This window comes from Trypanosoma brucei, chromosome 7, assembly GCF_000210295.1.
Source record: "Trypanosoma brucei gambiense DAL972 chromosome 7, complete sequence".
NCBI classification, from domain to species: Eukaryota; Euglenozoa; class Kinetoplastea; order Trypanosomatida; family Trypanosomatidae; genus Trypanosoma; species Trypanosoma brucei.
The window spans coordinates 1,584,855-1,601,413 of record NC_026740.1 but is presented as its reverse complement, the minus strand read 5'-3'; the positions used below and the strand labels follow the sequence as shown (position 1 = coordinate 1,601,413).

The 16,559-nt window shown below is 47.4% G+C and overlaps 10 protein-coding genes across 10 annotated transcripts; 1 reads left to right on the top strand and 9 right to left on the bottom strand.

Moving 5' to 3' along the window:
• Positions 1-1,521: 1,521 nt before the first annotated feature.
• On the bottom strand, positions 1,522-2,364 carry TbgDal_VII6600 (deoxyribose-phosphate aldolase, putative; the record flags this gene model as incomplete). The annotated part of the gene is made up of 1 exon (XM_011776745.1): positions 1,522-2,364. One exon carries the CDS (start codon positions 2,362-2,364, stop codon positions 1,522-1,524), a length of 843 nt encoding a protein of 280 aa, XP_011775047.1.
• A 580-nt stretch (positions 2,365-2,944) lies between these two features.
• TbgDal_VII6590 (hypothetical protein, conserved) lies at positions 2,945-3,868 on the bottom strand (the record flags this gene model as incomplete). Its single annotated transcript, XM_011776744.1, has 1 exon — positions 2,945-3,868. The coding sequence occupies one exon, from the start codon at positions 3,866-3,868 to the stop codon at positions 2,945-2,947; it is 924 nt and encodes a 307-aa protein (XP_011775046.1).
• A 106-nt stretch (positions 3,869-3,974) lies between these two features.
• Positions 3,975-4,310, bottom strand: TbgDal_VII6580 (hypothetical protein, unlikely; the record flags this gene model as incomplete). Its single annotated transcript, XM_011776743.1, has 1 exon — positions 3,975-4,310. One exon carries the CDS (start codon positions 4,308-4,310, stop codon positions 3,975-3,977), a length of 336 nt encoding a protein of 111 aa, XP_011775045.1.
• A 1,191-nt stretch (positions 4,311-5,501) lies between these two features.
• Positions 5,502-7,229, bottom strand: TbgDal_VII6570 (hypothetical protein, conserved; the record flags this gene model as incomplete). The annotated part of the gene is made up of 1 exon (XM_011776742.1): positions 5,502-7,229. One exon carries the CDS (start codon positions 7,227-7,229, stop codon positions 5,502-5,504), a length of 1,728 nt encoding a protein of 575 aa, XP_011775044.1.
• A 108-nt stretch (positions 7,230-7,337) lies between these two features.
• TbgDal_VII6560 (hypothetical protein, unlikely) lies at positions 7,338-7,652 on the bottom strand (the record flags this gene model as incomplete). The annotated part of the gene is made up of 1 exon (XM_011776741.1): positions 7,338-7,652. The coding sequence occupies one exon, from the start codon at positions 7,650-7,652 to the stop codon at positions 7,338-7,340; it is 315 nt and encodes a 104-aa protein (XP_011775043.1).
• Positions 7,653-7,919: 267 nt separating this feature from the next.
• TbgDal_VII6550 (kinesin, putative) lies at positions 7,920-9,836 on the bottom strand (the record flags this gene model as incomplete). The annotated part of the gene is made up of 1 exon (XM_011776740.1): positions 7,920-9,836. One exon carries the CDS (start codon positions 9,834-9,836, stop codon positions 7,920-7,922), a length of 1,917 nt encoding a protein of 638 aa, XP_011775042.1.
• Positions 9,837-10,954: 1,118 nt separating this feature from the next.
• Positions 10,955-11,770, bottom strand: TbgDal_VII6540 (hypothetical protein, conserved; the record flags this gene model as incomplete). Its single annotated transcript, XM_011776739.1, has 1 exon — positions 10,955-11,770. The coding sequence occupies one exon, from the start codon at positions 11,768-11,770 to the stop codon at positions 10,955-10,957; it is 816 nt and encodes a 271-aa protein (XP_011775041.1).
• A 74-nt stretch (positions 11,771-11,844) lies between these two features.
• TbgDal_VII6530 (hypothetical protein, unlikely) lies at positions 11,845-12,195 on the top strand (the record flags this gene model as incomplete). Its single annotated transcript, XM_011776738.1, has 1 exon — positions 11,845-12,195. One exon carries the CDS (start codon positions 11,845-11,847, stop codon positions 12,193-12,195), a length of 351 nt encoding a protein of 116 aa, XP_011775040.1.
• Positions 12,196-12,445: 250 nt separating this feature from the next.
• TbgDal_VII6520 (hypothetical protein, conserved) lies at positions 12,446-14,446 on the bottom strand (the record flags this gene model as incomplete). The annotated part of the gene is made up of 1 exon (XM_011776737.1): positions 12,446-14,446. The coding sequence occupies one exon, from the start codon at positions 14,444-14,446 to the stop codon at positions 12,446-12,448; it is 2,001 nt and encodes a 666-aa protein (XP_011775039.1).
• A 431-nt stretch (positions 14,447-14,877) lies between these two features.
• TbgDal_VII6510 (hypothetical protein, conserved) lies at positions 14,878-16,167 on the bottom strand (the record flags this gene model as incomplete). The annotated part of the gene is made up of 1 exon (XM_011776736.1): positions 14,878-16,167. The coding sequence occupies one exon, from the start codon at positions 16,165-16,167 to the stop codon at positions 14,878-14,880; it is 1,290 nt and encodes a 429-aa protein (XP_011775038.1).
• Positions 16,168-16,559: the final 392 nt, after the last annotated feature.

Sequence of the window (16,559 nt, the reverse complement as noted above, 5' to 3'; positions counted from 1 at the left end):
GTTCTCTTACACGCCCCCGTCCCTTATCTTGAACGGAGTATGAACAACTGCAACCTGCCGGAGGGCAAAGAGACAAAAAATATCTTGACAGCTTCTTAACGGAATGCGTTGCCCTCTCTCTGCTGCACTGTTTTAAAAGAAAATGAAAAAAAGTGAAGCGACTGTGACGGATGATAGTAAAAAATGGAAGATTTGCATGGTATCTCCAAGGCACGCGGAGAGCTCCCCCAAAGAGGACGATTTATTGCAACAAAAAGACGAGCGCCGAAGTACTATACGTAACGCATGAGAGCAAATAAATAAAAATTTAATACACTCGTCGCAGACATTCAAAAAAAATATTTATACTCTTTCGAAACAAATAGGGGATTGATTGCAAGTTAGGGGGAAATGATGTATTAACATTTTGTGTCACGAGAGTGCTGGGGCAACTCCAACTAAATGTGAAGTCCCAAAACTGTTCGTTACGGCGGATGATGTTTTTATATGTTTAACTAAGGGTGGTGGTGGTGGTGGCAAATACCAATTATCAGAACACACGTATTGGTTGTGCATCATTCAACACATTCAGGCGTTTTGTTAGGAAAAAAGTATGCTTAAGTTCATCATTCACAGAATACCCATGAATATTGGGTAGAGTAACTAGTCTAAGTGGTCCTGGGTGACGAAATATTCAAACTGAAGAAATACTTCAAATTTGAAGTTTTAAACCGCGGCGGTAAGCCATCCGTCACCTCCGGTCACCGGAGATGCCCTTCTTTTTCTCTTTTGTCCACAGCCATGACACATATTCATAATTCTTCTTAAACAAAATGTATCTTTCCTATAACCATAGCTGCATTGCGCCAAGCACAGTTCCGTGACGTCCAACGGCGTATCCGTATAGAGATAAGCGTTTTTTTTCTTAACTTTTCTACGAGGTTGCACAAAAGGCGAAAGTGATTCATACAAGTGAAATACCGTCTTTACAAGAAAAAAAATTCAACAACCACATAACCAAAAAGCAGGTACGCAGAATACATTATTTATTTCAAAGAAATATGGAAATTCAGAAACGTAAATTTACCAGTGCCTGATTGTTCCCAACATTTGCCATTCCTTCAGTTAGAACGTTTTCCCCCCACTTAAATAAATAACAAAAATAATAGGTGACATAAAAGGTTGGAACCGAGTAACCGCTGCACACAGTCCTGATGGTTATCACACAAAAACAAAACAAAAAAAAATAGATCAAACGGAGCACCAGAACCTCCGTGAATGGTTACACAGAATGATCAAAACAGAATTAAAAAAATAAGAAACAACACTCCCAAACACCACCATTACTGTTCCACCAGAACACGGCGTGTAGGTGATAACAATGGCCTGGCACCACCAAAGTGAAAAAAAAAGAAGGAAACATAAATATTAACTTGAAACCACTTCCGGACGCCCACTCACCCCAATTCGCGCACCTGTAACCACTATTGTATTCAAAATCAAATATGTCACAGCCTTCACATACTCAGCAACAAACATCCGTTAGTATTTACTGCGGGAGCGGTCGGTATGTGTTATGATGGCAATGCCGCTGCTTGTGCCAATGCGTGATACGCCAACCTTCACATATTGCAGAGCCGTTTCGCGATCACGCACACCACCACTTACCTTTACTTTCGCTTCGTTTCCAACAGTCGCCAACATCATATCAACAGCTTCGGGCGTGGCACCACCAATGCTGAATCCTGTGGAGGTTTTCACAAATGATGCACCAGCAGCGACTGACAGGATACAGCAGTCAATGATTTCCTCGGGTGTGAGAAGACATGTTTCAAAAATAACTTTTGTGGTCACATTATGGCCACATGCATCCACCACCGCTTTTATGTCGCTGTACACGAGGCAGTAGTTTCGCTCCTTCACGGCACCAACATTAATGACCATATCGATATCGGCGGCACCATCTCGTACTGCCGCAACCGCTTCCGCCACTTTCGCCTCAGTGCTACCAGCCCCAAGTGGAAAACCACAACATGCGGCAACGCGTACACCACTGCCCTTCAGCGCCTTCACACAACAGCGTACCCGGCTGCCATTTACGCAGACGGCGTGAAATCTGTGATCGCGCGCCTCCTTACACAACTTCATTATAAGCGCTTGGGTTGCCTCAGGTTTTAGTAACGTGTGATCAATGAAAGTTGCGAGATTCACATCGTCACCTGGAGGGGATTTACGCCACGAACCGTCACTTACGCTGAGATGTGGAAACTTTGATTCAATTTGTGGAAGGTTGAGCCGCCGAGAAACGAAATGAACTCTTTCGAGAATAGCATCGTTCAGCTTTCCTGTGAAACCCTGCCGCTCTCTCATGTGAAGGTCGGTCATAATCGATAGTTGATAAGTAATGTGTATTATAACCCGCGGTTTCAGGACACAAACACTTATTACAGGTTACAGGGAAAATAACAGAGAAAAACAGATAAAATATGACTTCAAACTTTCAGCACTCCAATAAGAGGACCGTCACCCCCAATAGCAAAACGAAAGGGGAAGAAAGAACGGGAAGAGACCAAAGCATTAAAGAAAAAATGGCACAGTAACCAATGGAATAGAATAGCGAACAGATTTGTGGGGTGACACGGTAGGTATGCAAGTACGCCCCACACGCGCAAACAGAAAACAGAACAACAGCACAGTGTCTTTTTTTTTTTGTTTCGACAGCGAAACTCTTCTAAAATGCCAGTAGAAATACTCACCGCACGGCACTATTTAGTTTCAGCACGCTGCTACGTGATGCGTCGCCGTATTGTATTTCATGTTTGATCATCATCATATTTCAGCCCACAAATTCCCCGCCCCGCTTCTCCTTTTTTTTTTTTATTGTGTGTGTGATACCAAACATATAACCGTGTCTTGCACATATACTCGTATCATGCGTGTAGGCGTAGATGTCACTTCCACAAAATCACTGCAATCGATTTTTTTTCTTGTTTTTGGTTGCAGCCTTCTCTGTTCTTTTCTCAGTAGTTTGAGTTGGTGCTGGCCCACGTGACACAAGTTGATGCGCCATTTCAATGGCCTCCTCTACCGTTTGTGGCTCCTTCCCTTGAAGCTTCGCGCCTCCAACAACAGATCCGCCATTACGTTCATTTAAGGAGCGACGTCGTCCCCACGCTATAATGCTAAAGCGATCGCCAATGGGTGTATTGACACGGGGAACACCATGTGTAAACGTGTTGTTCACCTCACTTGTGAATGCGAAACAGTCACCATTACGCTGTGGAAACTCAAACTGGTAGCCGGAAGCCTCGTGAACGAAAAGCAGGCTCCGTGTAGCCCCAAGTGTTATCCCAACAGTAAAATCCTCCCGCTGCGGCTCCTCTCCGTTGTTACTGGTTTTAACTGTGCCGTACGCATGACTATCATGATGCTGCGGTTTCCACTGCTGGCCATCACGATAGTAATTCAGCCGCGTGGCGTAGACATCCACATCAAAGTACTCCGCCAGCATCTCCACAACTGCGTTGAAAGTCTCACTGATGTCTGTTGGATTCTCGAAAATTTGGTGTCGGCTCCACTCAATCAAACCACCGTCCTTTGACATCTCTGCCCCAGTTGCGGCAATGAGTTCTCCCTTTAGTCTATTGTAAAGCGCCATATCGTCTTCATCACAGGCAAAGCGGCGAATATACAAGGCATTCCCACGCAGAACCGCCTCGAAATCGTCGCACAGCCGCCCATCGGCTCTCGCTGCTTCAGAGCGCATTACAGAAGCGGCGCACTGAAGGCCTTCATTTTGGAAGACACGACGCGTAGAGAGTCGCTCCAGCAACAGGGTAGAATGCCACAATTGTTGTTTGTCACTCACGGAAGCAACGTTAGTAGCCATGCCGCTAGATGTAATGAATACCTAATATATATATATATGAAACTATATATGATTATATGCCTGTAGTATCTATAGCTTCCTTATCCGCGGCGTGATGCTTAAACAGCTACACCCGCGTCGGTGATATATACCTGGTGACGAGCGGCGTAAGAAGAAGGAGGAGAAGGGACGAGTACAAGCAAGGACAATGTGTATGGTCCTTCCAGAAGTAAACTGACCAACACAAACAAACGGCATGACACACCCACAGATATATTGATGACGAGGAAGTACGAAACCGCAGGAGTCGATAGATTCTCATTAACTGGATGAATATTTCTACTCCGCTACAACATTCTTTCTTTTCCCCCATCAATAGGTGCGACCGTTGCCATTGCTTCCACCCGAAACCATTGGCCCCACTTTCTACATGTGTTTTCCTTCGCTGCTGTTCCACTGCCATAAAAATCGAGGTGCCACAGAGTCACCCCGGGGTGATGCAGAGAATAACGATAGTGGAAAACATGGGATGGGAAGTAACCACTTACCTCCCTTAACCGCTTCCACTGCTACTACCGGTAGCCTTCTCGTTTAGGCAGAACCGAGGGAACAAACATAAAATTTACAAAGAAAAAAAGAAAAATGGCTGCCACCACGAAGGGACGGGGTGTCTTTAACGTCTTAACCCTGCTTTTTCGGCTTGTGGCGGTAAATTATGTACATAACACCGAGGCACACCAGCCCAGGGATAGCCATGAGTGTCGCAGCGAAAAGCCAAAACACAGAAATCAACATAGTGTAATGAAACAAGAGCATCTATAGGAAACATTGGAAACGTGAGGCAACGTTTCATCCCAAACAAGGACACACACATACACATACGGACAAAAACAACAATAACAACAACTGAGGTTCGCCCTCCCCCACTAACGCGGCCGCATCTAATTTCTCACTGGGATGGTGAGTGAGATCCAAGTGAGCGAAAATGTTACGGCGTCCATTCACAACGCACTTGACACAGAGCGAGAGTAAGTAGACAAGAGGAACGGAAAAATGAGATGTATAACTACTCGACCCACATTGCGTGTATAACTGAAGAATAAAACAACGACATGTGAGAGATGTAACGTGAGGGCACTAACGGAGGGGGGGGGGGACACTTCGGACAACACAATAAAGCTGCGGGAGTGGGAAGGAATGGGCGCGTGCCGAGAAAGACAAAACGAAAAAGTACATAGCGGCGGAAAGTTTTCCTCACGAGAAAAGAAACAGAATACTAAACGAAAAAAAAAAAATAACGTCAAGTGCACAAGTCAGTGCATAACGTGCCACTCTAAATCGCAGCGCCTTCCGCCCTTTCGCACCGCATTAACTTTTTACCGTTTCTAATTGTGTCATTCCCCCTCCTTGTCCCCTTACCAAAACGAGTATAGCCCGGGGCGTGCCCCTTCCGTTGCTGTACGCTTCCTGGAACGTCCGGCGCAAACGCTAAGGAACGAGGGAAGATACAAATCTAAAAAAAGGAGTAAAGGGGCCTCTAATGGTTATTATTCCCCGCCCACATCCTCTCGCTGCAACTACGCACCTACGTTAGAATTGAGCTACAACCCTTGTTGTAGCTTTCCATTTGTTTTCCAGTAAGTGGTCCGCGTGTTTACTCTCCTCTAGCCGTTGCGGGGCTCGACAACCCGCTGCCGTAGCCTTCGTCTAGTTCAATACCGATCTGTTCATGACGGGGCTTTGTCAGACCCGCTGGTTTTGAAGTGTCAGTTTCTTCCTTTATAAACTTTGGCATTGGGTCAAGCAAGTGTGCAGTGAAAGGTCCAGTTCGCCCCCCCATTAGCTTTGCTTGGTTACCATTGCGGTCATGCGACCAAACGGCTAAGTAATCCTCCGTACGGCGTTCAATGGCTGCGAACAGTTCATGCACAGAATGTAGCGAGGGTGTGGAGCCTTCCTTCGTGAGAACAAGCTTCGGCGCAACACAACCAATAGAAGTGTATGTTTTCTGCAGGTGAAGAACTGATTCAGCTAGCACTGCTCGTGTCTTCTCTGACCGCTTTTCGATTGCCTCAGTTTCTTCTTGCAGGTCCTTCAGATGACTTTGCAACCTTTTCACCTCCTCGCGCTCCTGACGCTGCTTTTCAGTACCGTCAACAAGGATATTGAGTTTCTTCATTAGCTCATTTCTCTCCTCCTCAAGTTCCCGCGCGGCGCTTTGTTTGCTTTGTATGACATTATACAACTGGAACCGCTCCCCATTCTCATCGCAGACGTAACTCTCGACCTCAGCAAGATCGCAAGTGCCGACAATTTTCCCTAGACGGTTGAGGTAGACTTCAAACTCTTTTAGCTGACTCTCGAGACCATCACCGTCTTCATCCGTATCATCCTGGGCAGCAGCACCGGTCTCGTTGTGCTTGTTTACCAGATCGTGCTCCGCGGCGGTGCGCTCCTTGACAACTTCAGCTAATTCATCTGTCAGCTTGTCAATGCCCTCCCTTACATTCTGCGCCTGGATTTTATTACGGTCCTCTACGGCAACAAGCTCGTAAAAGGCTTTTTCATACGCTTCGGCGTCTGCCTCAGCCGCCTTTCGTAATTCTGCCAGCTGATGCTCGCACTCACTGCGTTCCTCAACAAGCAGGTTGCACACTTCAATAAGAAAGGAGGTTTCTTTCATAATCTCCACCATCTCCCCTTCACGATCCTGTCTCAGAGCATCTACTTGGTTCTGCATGGTGATTTGCAAGTCAATTTCCAATCGCATCGCCTTCCCCTCTTCAATCAGAGTGGAGAGGCGATCTGACTCGGTCTCTACATGCGACTCAAGCCCTCGCAACCGAGCCCGAGAAGCCTCAATTTGCTCTTCTTCTTCTCGTCTGTTGCGGTAAGTTTGGAGAGAACTGGCATTCGCTGCGCTACTCGTACTGCCGTGTCTACAACGCAGTTCGTTGAAGCGAACACGGGCCGCTGACAGTTGAGCCTCCAAATCAACAAGCTCATTGCGCGCGCGTTCCACAGCCTCACGGGCAGATCGATATTTCTGCGAGGAAGCCTTCAGTAACTTGGAGTCATGTTCTGCTGCGACACAAGCGCCACCAGGCGACCGTGAGGACGATTCCTTATCTACCGCATTCTCTGCCATACGCATCTCTTCTATCCTCACCTTTAGTTTATTATTCTCAAATTGGATGAGCTCCAACTCCTGTTCCTGACGGGCACAATCCCGACGAAAACGGTCTTCACACTCCCGCAATTGGAGCTCGGCCTGCACGTAGCGACGCCTTAAGGTGTCCGCAACATTTTCATTGCCTTCCCCATTAATGATACGAGGGCTACGCTGCGTAAAGCTGCCACTCCCATCTCCCTTTGCTTGCATTGGGTTTTCTCTGTGCACTTGCGTTTTTTTTTGTTTCCTCTACCTTGGAAATAACTCTCGAAAATAGGGAAGTAAAGGTAGCAAAAAAAAAAAAGTTCTTCAGTAGAGCTAAGAGAAAAAAGATACAGGTATTCGCTGGTATACGAGGTGGTAAAGGTGGTCGGGCGACACCTCAAGTAAACCCAAATGACGAAGAGGAAACGAGTGAGAGCTGAAGAACACACGACAGGAAAGTGTGCAAAGATAGTTTCGAAAAAAAAAAATTCTGTAGAATAAACAGGTATAGCGACAGGGAGGTAAGCATGACGGTAGTAATGAAAATCCTGTCAACAATGCAAAACCCCAAACAAGCGCGAAACCAAAAAAAAAAAAAAGAACGGGTGCATAAACCTCCTTCGTGTCCACACAAACAACTATTGTCATTAAAGAGCATCATTTTGAGCTTGCAGCTACCCCGCGTCTGCACGGTGAGCACAAACTGGGGAGCAAAAAGGAATCGAAACGCACTCTAAAAATTGAGCACTTATATCCCCCGGTTGACGTGGGAGTACGAAGCGATCAATAGGCATGAGCAGACGCTACCCAACACATACAAATAACCACTCAGTGTTTCTTTTTTCCCCTTTTTCTTGTTTTAAACAAGGAAGAAACTGAGAGAACAGACCGACATGCTGAACACAGTAGGAAATATTATACTTGACACCTCCCGTCGATGAGTTCACGAATCTGCTCCACTTCGTGCCGCAGCATTGCGGCCTCTTGTTGCTGTGCTTCATATAAAGCCATCACTGCGCGAAGACGCCGCCGCAACTCACTGTTACTGTTTTGGTAATATAACGCCTCCTTTGCCAGCAAGTTGAGCTGTTCTTCCCTTCCGGTTACATGCTTTTCAGACTCGTAGTACAAGGATCCGCTATCATTTATATGATTGATATTACTGATGTTCTCGGGTAATTCTACAACTTTGGCTGGCTCATTCCATGCTGTGCTGTGCAAAGCTGGGTTTGTGCCGAACAAGTGCTGCTGTTGCTGAGATTGTGTACTTATAACCGTCTTTTCTCCTTCCCATGAATACTCCTGACCACTGTATTCATTAATTGGAGTAAACCCACACGCGTCCATTAGCGGGGATCGCAGGCGATGGGAGGCCAATGGCTCCTGCCCGGACAATTTCTGCTGAACAGCCTCTGGACTCCCCCGCCGGTGTTTATGTAGTTGTTGCCACAGTGCCGTTCTCCCTCGAAGCCGGGCACTATTTATCTCCATCTCTCTAGCTGCTGCTGCCGCCGCTGCAGTCGCCGGTGGTGTCATAGAAGGGGAGGGTACGAACCCTTCAAGGGACGATATGCGTTGCTTCAGTTGCTCATTCTCCTGAAGCAGCATTTTGGTGTATTTGATCTGTTGGGCGAAGGCCACCTCGTCATTTTTGAGCTCCTCACAACAGCGCTGCAGGTGCTCCTCTAAACCAGCCACACGCTTCCTTAGTCGTATTACCTCCGTCGATCCACCGGCGGCAGCACTATTATCATTCCGTTGACACTCGTGCTCATCCTGCCGTTTTTCGTCGTCCTCCACTTCCACCAAAGACGCTGCTGCGGGACCTTCAAAACGTAAAAACGGTTCGTTCAAAATCCTTGCGGCAAGAGCACTGTACTGCATTGTGCGTACCGTCTCACCCGTGTTGTCGGCATCTGCGGACACACATGCAATGAGAAGCGTTGTGCTATTACCTCCAAGTGAGTCCTGTAGCAGCCGCGTCAGCTTGCTGCTGCGATACGGAACATGCTGAGGAGCCTCAGGATGGCTAAAGCTATTTCGGCTAAGGGCACGAATAACGTTGCCGAGGGCTAGCAATCCCCCATTGATAGCACAGCTCTCCCTAAACCTCTGACCCACATTGTGTGTTTTTTTGTTACGCTCCGAACCCGCAAGATCAACAAGGTTGAGTTTAGACTGTTGTTCATGGTTAAATATTGTGAAGATGCTATGACTTCGGGATGAGTTCTCGTTCATCTGTGTTGCCCCTGTCGCGCGCATTTTGCTGCTGTAGTCTATAATTTCTTGTATTTCCTCAAAGTTTCGCGCCTTTACGCGCGCAGCACCGACAACAACCACGGATGCACCGCAGTTGTTAGCATTGAGATTGTTTGCCGTGCCATTTCTATTGTTAGCACTGCTGTCCACTTCATGTATATGGAGGTGTTTTGCCGATCCAGCTGGATCGCTCGTAAGTAAATCTCTCAATACCTCACCGTATACCTCCACACACTGAAAACTCAAATTCTTTGTGTGACCGCCCATACGCTCCACAGTGTACCGTAAGATCAACGGCATGAGGCCACTCATTGTGAAAGTTTTGCCGCTTCCGGTTTGCCCGTAGGCGAGCACCGTGGCGTTATAACCAGTGAGGAAGCGGTCTACAAGGGCAGCCACACGATCATAAAAGATATACTCCGTAGAATCATTGGTACCATACACACGATCCACGTCGTACACCCTACGATTAGCCACGCACAAGCGTTGCTCGTCCACTGGCACCACAGAAAGAGGACTGTTGGGGCGTAAGGGTGGACGCAGGCGTGACACCACCTGTACTTTTTCAGCCATTGCGCAGATATATCACGCGTATTATATATACAAATATATTGTTTACTCACCAGTGCCCAAGATTGAAGCAGAAACCCCCCAAAATGAAATTGTACAGGCTGCTTCAGGAACAAGACCACGTCGGTGGGGAGGATTCCGAGTAACAAATGCAATGATTCCAGTGCACCTTTTTCAAATTTTCGATGTGTTTATCCTTTAATCCACCTGAAGCTGCTCACGAATAAATAAAAAAAACGCGTTTCCACACTGATGAAGTGACAACTCCACTCCCTCCTGACTACGTCTTATCTCAGTATCTTTCTCTTTCTCTTCTCTTTTGTATCTATGGATAACTAATACTTAACCGTTAGTTTGGTAGTGTATGTTGCTTTGTCTAACTTTGTCCCAAGTATGCTGCTGTATTTGTACTTTCTTTTCTTTTTATTTCTCTCTATATGGAATTGTGTGCGCACGAGCCAGATTCCTCGGCACGAAAACAACCTTACACACAACTATGTTACACACAAAAACAACCCAAATGAAGGATCGTAACTGTCACTTGCGCCCCCAAATTGGGTATTATTTGCGTTGGTACGGATGAATGCCTGGAAGATTCACACCCAGCCAACCGTCTAGTGAAAAAACAACACTAGAAACAAAATATGAAGAATCACTTCGAATACCGACGATGACAAACACTGTTTAACGCTCTGGCGCTTCCTCCTTTCTATGATTTCTGACCTTTGTCTTTACTAAACCAAAACAATGGTTGCATAAGCGACGGTTGAAAGCAAAAAAAAAAACAATGAATAAGTTGGTAAAGACGAAGGGGTAGAATCAGCAATTTATTTTGCAACGTAGTGATTGACAGCTAGAGATGACACATATGTAGCTAGCGTGTAAATGCAAGTATCGGAGATTTAGACGACGGTTTATAGCTATTCGCAGTAGTTAATGCAAGTGCCTCAGCTACGAAAGACAGAATGCATGTATGCAGCTGTGCATGCACCGACATTCACAAGCATATAACTTCACGTGGCCACCTTTTCACGCAACATCTTTTGTTGTTCCCCCGTTTGCTCACTTGGAGACGGCTAAAGCCCCAAGTGATGTAAATTCCACCAGTAGTAGCTTTGCCCTTACTCGATGAAAGGCGTATCGGTGCATTTTGGCGGTCGTGGGTACGGCTTGACAATACGGACGATATTGCCATCACCACTGTCGCTGTCATCATCAACGCTTCCATCCCCATCTTCGGCCTTCCCCTTTGATACCTGTCGCGGCTCGTGCTTTGGTGTGCGTACCATTAGCCGTTGCAACACTGCAGACCGTAATGTTGACGCAATCTCTTCCGTTTTCTCGTCATGCGCGGGCCGCCGCTTCCGCTTAGCGCGAGAGCTCTCGCTATCAGCCGATTTACTTTCAGCATTGTCAACATCGTCACCATCATCAGCAGTCACGGTATTATCCTTGACCCGCCCTTGTTTGCGCGAGGAGCTAGCAGAACCGAGAATCTCTTCGGAATATTTTCCGTCCTTTGCTCGAAGAAACTCTGTTTTGAGGGCATGGCGCTTGGCGTACATTCCGACGTGGCGACCCCCACTCGGTTTTGCTGCCTTTCCGCATCCACCAGCATCACTCCTTTCTTCATTCTTCGCTTGGCTTGAGGATCCCCCTCCTTCCGCATCGCTATCATCATTTACAGAAACAGCGGCTTTGATCTTTTCTAAAACATCTGCGAAGGCCACCGACTGCGTACTCCACGTCTCATGCACATTTCCCGCGTAGCCGATTCCCATCGTGCCGTCTTTTTGCCGCACCTTCACATGTGTGGTGACGCCGTCCTTTTCTTTGCCAAGTCCAGAGCCCTCCGTCCAACCACCCCGAAGGAGAAGTGAGCGGCCCACGTTATTTTCGGACTTCAACCAACGCGTGCCGTTTGGGTCTTCGCTCATCCTGCAAATTGGCTGGTGAGAGGAGGCGTATCAAAAAAAGTTGAGCGTACTTTAATATATTACACGGTAACTTGATGGTAGTGAATCCTTTCACTGGTGCTCGCGGTGAAGACACGGGACAAGTTCAAGAAAACAAAGGATCACACACCAACTTTTCTTTTGAGCACTTCCTTTACCTTTCGTTTATTATTTTTCAGGTGTCAGTGCACTTTTGCCTCCAAATTCCGCACCTTTTAAAATTCTTTTACCCTGTGGGACCTCTCGATCCTCACTGTATTGAAATTGGGGGCACGCGTAGATTTTGCGAGACATCAACGCAAAATGTAAAAAAAAGGATGGAGAAAAAATTGAAAAAAAAACAAAATAAGCAGAGAACAACCTGTAGCATTATGCACAACAGGAAGAGAAGACACAGCAACCATTAACTAAGAATACGATACTGCCGCACCCACTCCATGGAGGACAGTGCACAACTATAAACCTTTGTAGCACCCGCGCCACGCAACCAATGGCCTCCACAACTTGGTTTTCAACAACCTTGCGCCACGATGACGGTAATCAACGAAATATGAATACCGATACAATCTCTTCCCCATCCCGCTATCCGCACAGTCTCGTTTAGTCTGACTTGAGGCACCGAATAACTTCCCTTAGAATCCACCCGTTTTCCATCTGTTACTCAGCCTTTGCACTAGGGAGTTCTCGGAGGGGGCCTCGCCGACGATTCGAGGGATCGTCTTCATCAATTAACTCCACGGGCAAAATATTAGCAGGACACTCGGTGCCACCCATGGTTCCATTCCCCAAAAGCGTGTCAGCGAACAGATGCGTCGGTTCGGGGTCCAGTACTTTCAACTCGCGTAGCATTTCCCTGATGGTGGTCGGGGCTCTAAGCAGAAAGCCCGGAATCATTTCCTTAAGCAACTGATAAAGTGTACGTGCCCTGTAAAAGTCACCAGCAACGCGGCAAGCCCTAAAAAGGCATGTAAGTGCATCATAGTCAATGGTGCATCCACTGTATAGCACACAGAGATCAATAATATTAAAGACACGGCAGTCACCACGACGACTCAACACATCTAAAAGCGGGTATGCAACCTCCTGAGTGATGACAAGTCCGTGATACTTGTGGGTCACGAGTATGGTGTAAGCCTGATTTAGTCGCTCTTGAATGCGAGAACGTACAAAAGCCTCCACAACAATACGGTGTGCCTCCTGAAACTGCTCACGCAAAAGCTGTCTATCTTCTTCCATGTGCTTAATTTGCAGCTTTTTCTTTCTAGTCACTTTGCCATCACTTGCAGCATCCCCTTCCCCTCCTTCATGCGTATTCATAGATGAAACATCGTTTTCGGCATCCCGTGGCCGCAATTCCACAAGTGCCCTTAGTGATTGCAAAAGATCATCGTAAATAGCACTGCAACTTGCCTCGTCATCAGCAAACATATCCAACAAATTAGTTTTTGCCACCAACACTTCATACTCAAGTGAAAGACTTGCGGGGCAGCTGTCCACGACATCAATAGCACTTCGGAGAAACACGTCCGGAGAATCTGCGTGCAGCCGCATCCCCTTTAGTAAAGCCAAAGAAACCTGTAGCCGCAAGTCACCCTCTTCATTTTCTTGCAGTCCTAGAATATTGTTGTTATTTGCATTTCGCTGCAGCGTAACATCTACAGCACCATTCACGTATTTAAGGTGCTCTAAGCAGGGGAACGTGGTGTCTGCTGTGCGGTAGTGCCTCCATATGCCCCGGGCCGCAAGACACACAAGGGGTAGGGGTACCATTTCCTCGGGAGTTGCCTCACAATGCTCATGCACAAAGAAGAGTACAATGCGGGCACCGAGGCCGTTATTGGCTAGAACAGATGTGAGCTCCTCCGCAAAGGACGCAACAGATCCCATAGATTCATCGTTTTGTTTATACTGTCCCTTTTCGCGAACACCTAGCAAACGCATAAATCGCAAAAGGGACAAAACCAATGGACTCGTTTCCCTTACGTCCACCGTTTCTGCAATAACATGCAAGGCGCTAAGTACCGCTTTCGACATCTCTTCCAGGGACGCGCTAGACATCATGGCATTGCCGCTCGCTTCGCAACAAACACAAAATGCATCCAACAGCTGACCGATGGCCCCGCCGTCACTACAAGGAACCCGTGCGCTAAGAGGCACTACTCCACCCGTTAGCAACAGCGTTTCTCGGGTGAGGCGCAACAGTGGGCGATCATCCAAGTCACAATTAGCATTGTTGCGGCCCTCAGCAGCACATAAAGCATTGGCCATTGCCCCCCTAAGCTCCTCGGCACACTCAGGGGTTCCTGGGTATGAAAGAACTGAATTGGCCTCAACATCACTGTAGGGAGCTAAGTCGCGAATGAGAGCTGACCATGTTTCGGCAGCGGCCTCACCACTGGGAGGCTGCAGCCCATTCCGAAGTAATCGAAAGACAAGTGCCAGCAGCGTGTCCGTCTCCTTTAAAGCACGAGCAGACGGAGCGACGGCCATCACTTGTTCCCACAGATTGTCCGCGACAGGCGTGGAACTGGTGTCCAAGGAACAGGGATTAGCGGGCTTAACGTTCAGATGTTGTTCCGCCCGCTGAACTAATTGAGTTATCTGACTTGTGAGTGTTGTGCTGGATAAAATACATCGCACAGCTGCAGATGCCCGCATAGTGTAACACGATTCTCACAAAAGGATCCGACCGACTTATTGGGGTACTGTTAGGGAGAACACACTACCACCTTATTGGGCTCTCTTTCCCCTCTTTCCCCTTTAGAAAGATCGATAATACAGGTGTATGAAAATAAAAGAGGGGTGTAGGAGAAAAGATTTGTACCTGCACCATTAACAAGAGTTACGCTTCATGAGAGGCACCGACACTCACTTCTAATGAAGAGAACAGCAAAACACGCAGACCCCAAAAAAGAAAGATTAATGCGATATGATGTACACGCATACTAAAGACATCGTCTCTCCTTCCATAAACAAATATATGTAAGTGGGTAGGTGCGAGCTTGTGTTTCAGTAGTGTTTCACATCTTTTAATACAGTTTCCCTTAACCGCTTACGGCAACCGCTAACAGACTGGTGACAAATCAAATTTACTCCCTTCGAATACATTTTGGGCAGAAGCACTCAAAGTAACGTTGTTTGCAAAGTGCCCGCCTGTCCTCGTAAGAGACACATGTTGTTAAGTCTGCGTTGTAGTTAATCAACAACTGCTCTCCCTCCCGTATATCCCGCAATACCACCAACCGGCGGTTCATTGCATTAGTACCAACGAATCCACAGTTTGGTTCGCAACTATGGTTAAGAAATGAGTAACCGTGGTAGAGAGCCATGCCACCGGAAAGAAGGAACTCATTGGTCTGCATAAGCGCAAAAAGTGAGAGTATTTCCTCCATGTAAAGGTGCTGTTGGTGTAGTGACTGGGCAAGTGTCACAGCGAGCGCACCGACCTCGCTCAATGCTGTTGCTGCATCGTAGGTTGCACGGCCGCGTAGGGACCGAAGACGTGGTAGAGAGAGCGGATGTTGCTGTTGCACCGTCGCCATAGCACAAATCTTCGCCACTGCCAAGCAACACAAGGCAGCTCGCGACTCCTCTGGCACATCAGTTGAGAAAAGCTCTTGCATGCTTGATTCCCAACTCGCGTACATTTTGTTCGTGGCATGGCAGCAACAGCTGTGGTATTCACGCCATGCAGCATCGCGGCAAGAAATGCTACAATAACTCTCCTGACCGCAGTGTGGACACACAACACCCGCTGCTGACGACGTGCTACTGGCACTGGTGATAGACGATAGACAGTGCGCGCATGTCGTGCTGTTCATTCGCTGCACAACAAAAGGTTGGTCGGCCAACACAGCAGTACCTGAAGGCACTCGAGTAAGAGCATATATACCACGACCGTAGATGCTTTGCTTTGGAAACTGCAAACCCACGAGCGGCTTTGCACTCACTCGCTGCGCCATGACTTCTACCGCAGCCTGTGTTTCTGGCAAAGGCTCCTGTTCACTGACGATAATGTGCTCCTCCAGTTCCACATCGTCAGCAGGTGGTGGCTCCTGCAACCATTCTTTGAGCGTCTCCCGCTTCCGCTCATCCTCTACTAGGGAAAGGGCATTGTTGACGTTCATGCAAGTGCATAGTCTTTCATGAGACTGACGGCACTTTGCCTCAAGTTGCTTCTGTCGTGTGCGGCGGGCTGTAACTTCACCGAGCAACAACATTGTCGCATCGCGCGGGTGACGATTGAGTAACCGGATGACGTAATCTGCCGCAATAGCATGGTTCCCACATGAGGCAAAATGCCATGCGCGTTGCCGCAAGTATGTGTTAAGTTCTCTGGACGATTGCTGTGCAACCCAGGCCGAGCGAAGCCTCACCATGCAAGGGCTAACCGACCCTTCGCCTGAATGGACGCAGAGAGATGTAAAATGTACTCGACAAAGCAATGTTGAATATGAAACAACATAAACAGCAGCAAACGAGGAGAAATAAATCGCGCAGTGGCAAAAAAAGAAAAAGGAAAGGTGCTTCGAGGCCAAAGAAGGTTGTGAAACGACACCATAAGATGACCACCGCTCTCACATATTGGTTTGTCCAAAGCAGTCGGTACAGATATCAAAGCTAACGCCCATAACCAATACACACACACACACATGCAGAAAAGGGTTAGCAGTAATAACTGCGGCACCAGGCAAAATATTAGATACGTGCACCACCACTATTTAGCACGTATGCAAACGTGTTTGTGTATTGTGAAACGACAAGGAAAAGA